This window comes from Mercenaria mercenaria, chromosome 12 (assembly GCF_021730395.1).
Source record: "Mercenaria mercenaria strain notata chromosome 12, MADL_Memer_1, whole genome shotgun sequence".
Classification (NCBI taxonomy): domain Eukaryota; kingdom Metazoa; phylum Mollusca; class Bivalvia; order Venerida; family Veneridae; genus Mercenaria; species Mercenaria mercenaria.
The window spans coordinates 23,008,755-23,014,240 of record NC_069372.1 but is presented as its reverse complement, the minus strand read 5'-3'; the positions used below and the strand labels follow the sequence as shown (position 1 = coordinate 23,014,240).

Genomic DNA, 5,486 nt, shown 5'->3' with positions numbered 1-5,486 from the left:
GATTTTGAGTGCATGAACTGTCAAGATCACACTGATTGTTAGTACAAGAGCACCGCCTAAAGGGTTCCATCGGTCGTCTGCAAGTGTTGTGCAATATGTAAGAAAAGAGTTATAGTTCAGGTTTTCTAAGTTCCAAAAGGGTTATAATTTTGACAAAATGTAAGTTAGAGTTATCGTAATTGGTGTACTTACTCATCTCAAGATCATATTGGAATGAGTTTTTTAAAACGAGAACAAGTGAGCAGTGTTTCAAAGCTGTAGCTCTTACAGTTGTGGGGGGGGGGGGGCGAAAACAGGATAACGTCGTAAACGTAGATCCACATTCGTAAACTTAAGTTTACGACCGTAAACTATGGTACATGCTCGTAAACATAAGATAACGATCGAAATTCATAGTTCAATCGAGAAACCTAGTTTATCGAACATAAACTATGGTTTACGCCCGTTATCTTGTTTTCGCTCAAAAATATAGGTTAGTTTGAAAAACCTAGTTTGTCGATTGTTAGTCCTAATTTTACGACCGTGAACATAAATTATTGGACAACTGGCGTGCCATAAACATGAGTTTTTTGAAAACGTTTTGTTTTGTTTCCGAAGTTTTTTTTCCGTCTATAAATTTCAAATGTGAACGACCCACTAAGTTTCAGGAAACTGAAATAGACACCATTAAGTTTCAGGAAACTTAAATAGACACCATTGCCCTGTTGAATCCATACAAGTAGCTTAGATCTTCAGATACGTGTATTTTTTTAATTTTTTTTTTTTGCTAAAAGATGTTGAATAATACATTTGCAGACTTCTTTTTTATAGATTATGTAAATCCTTACGGGGTCTGTTATAAAATGGTTGTTTTTAAAAGCTATGAAAATATTGAAAACACGTAATTTGTTTAAAATGATTATTTAAGGTAAGCATTTTAGGTAAATATTTCGTAGATCTTGGCAACGAGCGAAACATTTTGGTATTTTTGCTTTCTCGAATGGAGGCAATTTTCGAAATATGGTTAATGAAAATGCTATTAAGAGTCCTTTGTCTAAAGTATTTTTCAGTGACTTTTTATTTACGTCCAAGTACCATTAAACTTACCTGAATCTCATTTTAGTACGTTTTGGTGTTGCAGTTTGCCAATTTAGATAAATGATGCATCTGTTGTACACATGGGCTAAATATAATTAAAGTGGGTGTCATTAAGCCTTTATACTGTACTGTTTCGTTTGCGATCAGTGAAATATAAATAGTTCAAACATATATTAAAACGCTATATCCGTCTGTTTACCAAAGGAGTTAAATATTGGTTTTGGCATTTAAATGTTTTACATCCAGCATAGCCACATTTGAATAAATTAGATAACAGTCAAATCAATAAGTGAACCTCTGGTGGATGCATACTGTGTTCTTTTAGGACAATCCTGTTTCGCCCCTTTTGCACTGCATATTGGTAATAATGGTGGTCCTAACGAAGCGAGCAGCTGACGCTGCCATATTAACGAAAAACATATCGTCAACATACATTGTATATATATTTTTTTTATTTCATTTACCCATTGAAATACACCGCACATTGGACATTCTGTGCTTACTCTGAGTGGGGTGAAAAAACGAGAACCAATCCTTAAGATGACAGAAAATCAGATTTTGATTCCAGTCTCAATAGGGCTGGGTACCAACACAGAACAATTTACGTTTTTAGCGTGTTGATAGATGTTGTCATTTTTCTGTCTCTGTCTCTACCAAAGATAAATAAGGTGCACGATAATATCCGGGTTTGTACGATTTTTTTTTTAGTATTTTAGTGCGGCGGGTGCTTTATCAGAGAGACACTATGCCTGCATTTTTAAACGGTTTTGCAAAGCTCCTATAGCACTGGATCTAATAAATGGAATAAACCTATTACTAAACACAAAAGAAAATTATTGAACAAGTATGAGAAAACTCGAGTACAATACAAAATAACAGTACAAAACAATAATTCTTTTTATTTAAATGAAAGACACTGTTCCATACAAATACTATCCATACAAATAATATGCGAGTTCAAAACCATTAAATGCGTAAATGGATGGCGGAAACAAATATGAACTTTGATTGTCGTGTAGAGAACAAAGAAGTCATCTTTCTTGAAGGCTGACGAACGTTCAGTAATGTACGAGGAAAGTCTAGCTTGAACTTAGTTTGCTTTTTATCAGAAAAGAAAGGTACAAATATTCCTATACCTGGGTAAAATCTCATTCGAAGATTGGTCGAAACTGAACAAAAAGATATTTTAAATTGTCATATTTTTTCTATTGATGCGTAATGAGAAATAATGAGTAAAACAAACACAACAATAATTGAAGGCACCTGAAAAGGGGCCACAAATGATTTAGCCCCTTTACGAAAGTCAATATTCTGGTTGACAATAATTTGCAAGTACTAGTATTTAGCGGAAAAAAATCAAATTCTTAAATCGGTTTATCACAGATAAGGTATATTAAGGTAGCGAAGCCATAATAATACTTTGCAACTTGCGTATTATCAGCATGCAATTTCGGCACACCCCGGTTTTTTACGGAAAGTCGTGTTTGCGTTCCCGAGGAATGCCGATTTGCATCGCGGGAGTACGTGATCATCAGAAATTGCCGAGTGTCATCACAGGTCCACTACCTTAAAGAAATAAAGATATGATTTTTGATTGTCCGTTGTTAGGGTTCTAGTTTATACTCCGGCGGTGGAGGATAAGCTGACGTATCGTTTTGACTGTACGGCGGTGGCTGTACTGGGCCTTGTCCATAAGGCACCGGTTGCCCACACGGTGGCTGTCCATATGGGTAAAACTGACCGTTAAGGTAATTTTGTCCACGCGGTTGTGTTCCAAATCCTGAATACATGTTGTTTGATTGACCAACTGTTGATACTGAAAATGAAAGGCACAATTAATCTACAAATATCTAATCGAACTACCTTTAATCATATGGAAAAAAATACAGTATAACTGCCAAATAAAGGTCAATCTCCTGTTTACTAGCCGTTTCAGCTTTAATCAGTATTCCCACGGTGAATATTTTAATAAATCAAATGCCAACAATAAGTGGAATATATCAGTCAAAAATACATGGCTTCAGCTTAGTATGGTGTAAAAGAATGCGTGCACGCGTAAATATATACGTGCTACGTTTAAGTGCGCGCACATATGGACGCCCGGCTGTATATACGCGTACACCTATACATCAACAAGTGCATCGGGCAAATATATACGTCCAAGTATACGCGTAGTTATATGGACACACACATATATATTTCTCGTGCACGCCCATATATGCGTGCGCCTACATATTTCACGTGCACGTATAAATATCATATGCATACCTGCATGTATATAGTTACTCGTGCATGCATGCTTTTGAAATATGCACGCTAGCAAAGAAGACATTCGACCCAAATGTTACACCATATTGATAGCACAGCAACAGTACATTTGGTTAAGGAAAATAACTTACTATTTATATTTTGTTGATTACCTGGTCGTACAAGTTGATTTGGTCTAAACTTTTTCTTTTTTGTGACTAAGATAGCACAGACCACACAAATTGAAATCACAAACAGAACTGCAAACACAATGCCGACCACCGTACCGGCGGACAGGCCGTCAGCGCTGAAAAAAGTGAACATTTTTACTCATAAAGATATTAAATGTGACTGGTATGTAGTACTGTAAATATCATTAACTTTAATGGAGGGACTAATTTTCGTGTACTCTGTGGTTGTGTCAGTCCGCGAAATCAAGTCCCAGCGAACATAAGAAATTCTATATATCTAATATTTTATCTAAGGTATCCACGAATTCACGGTGGCCCCAAAAAAAGTGGCCGTTTTGGCCATAACCACGAATTTTTATTCCCATGAAAATAAATGATTTCTAGTGTTTAGGAAGAAGTTTAGTGTTCAAAATAAAAGTCAGCTTTCTTACAAAAATACCGTTTCTATAAATACATTATTCAAGAAATGTATTGTTGTTGTTGTTGTTGTTTTTCATAGGGATTTTCCAAGCCTTTTTACCGGATCAAACGCAATACTTCTGATATTTCGATCCCATTTCGTCTGGTTTCGGACACTTAATTTAGAAGTTTTAATGGTTCTTGTTATTTCGTATCAGTATCGTATTATTTGGGTTTGTATCAATATTTTGGTAGTCTTTGTTATTTCATTTTTCTTTCTTGTTAAAGGTACATTGAGAACCCCTAAACTCGTGGTTATTCAGTATTTCATTGTCACAAATGCGCCGATGCTGCTGTAGATATAAGGGAGATGTTGTTTTTTTTTTTCTATCCTTTTGTTGATGTTGTTTTTATTCTTTCTTTATTTCTATTTCCTTGAACCAATGTCCTTGCTTTTTTCACTGACAGTGATATAAAAGATATAAAATAATGATCGCTCACCAACATTCGGTATTATCATTACAGCAGTGGTAACCGTGATCACAGTATGTGTATGTCTGTCCGTACACGTCACACACATCCCGGTGATTACCCAATACTGTGTGTCCTGAAACATTAAAATAGACAAGTACGTGCGTTTATTGACAAAGCCATAATGAATGAGTTTTATATGATAACATGCACCATACAGTTGATCCACACTTAACTAAAATGAGGGAAAAATCTTAATATGTTGCTAAACTCGTGTAACTTGAATGAACGTGTTTGACAACCTTGTCACACTAAGATATATTCTTATTATAACTTTGATAACTTGGAATTGATTTTTATAGTATTTAAGAATATCAAGGAAGGCATATATAACACGCTTGCATAACTAACTGCATTGCAACACCAATACCTTGCATATTATTATGAAAACAAATCATAATTTGCGTCAAATGGTGTTCTGAATGACTAAATCAGGCACAAAACAAAAACAAAAACATGTTATGAGCTATGCATTTCTTTCGGCAGCATTTCAAAACATTGAAGTGTTATTGCAAAACTCTTTTTCTTCAAAACCGCTAGCTTAAAAACTGAGCCAAAATATATATATAAGAACACAACACACAAACCATAATTACAAAAATACGCAAAAAAAAAACGGTCTTACACATTTATACTAAAATACAATTATTATCATAAACTTACAGTTTACGTAAAAAAAACTCTTCCAATATCTATTTTTCTATTGGTAACATAGATCATACTATATAGTCCGTATATATAGTCCGTATATAAAAATTTCAAAGTCAAAGTTTTGGTTATATACCTACCATGATATACAATCACTCCGATTACAACTGAAATAAATGTTTGTATCCTTTTCAATAAATACATTTTGTTAATATTTCCTTTTCTGTCTATATGTAAAAACTAACAATTATATATTTTTATTCCATTGATGTAACTATTGCGTTTTACATAAGCTTAATCCAAACTTTTTTTAACTCGCTCTACATGGGTATATACTGATAATCGTGACCCGAGGTTCTGTATTTATCGCGACTGTTTTATGTTTGTTAAGTA

The 5,486-nt window shown here is 34.3% G+C and overlaps 1 protein-coding gene across 1 annotated transcript; it reads right to left on the bottom strand.

The window, feature by feature from the left end:
• Positions 1-1,960: 1,960 nt before the first annotated feature.
• On the bottom strand, positions 1,961-5,486 carry LOC123534773 (uncharacterized). Its single transcript, XM_045317196.2, has 4 exons — positions 5,234-5,486; positions 4,416-4,521; positions 3,477-3,631; positions 1,961-2,893 (listed from the first exon to the last, which is right to left on the bottom strand). The coding sequence occupies exons 1-4, from the start codon at positions 5,295-5,297 to the stop codon at positions 2,682-2,684; spliced, it is 537 nt and encodes a 178-aa protein (XP_045173131.1). The 5' UTR covers positions 5,298-5,486; the 3' UTR covers positions 1,961-2,681.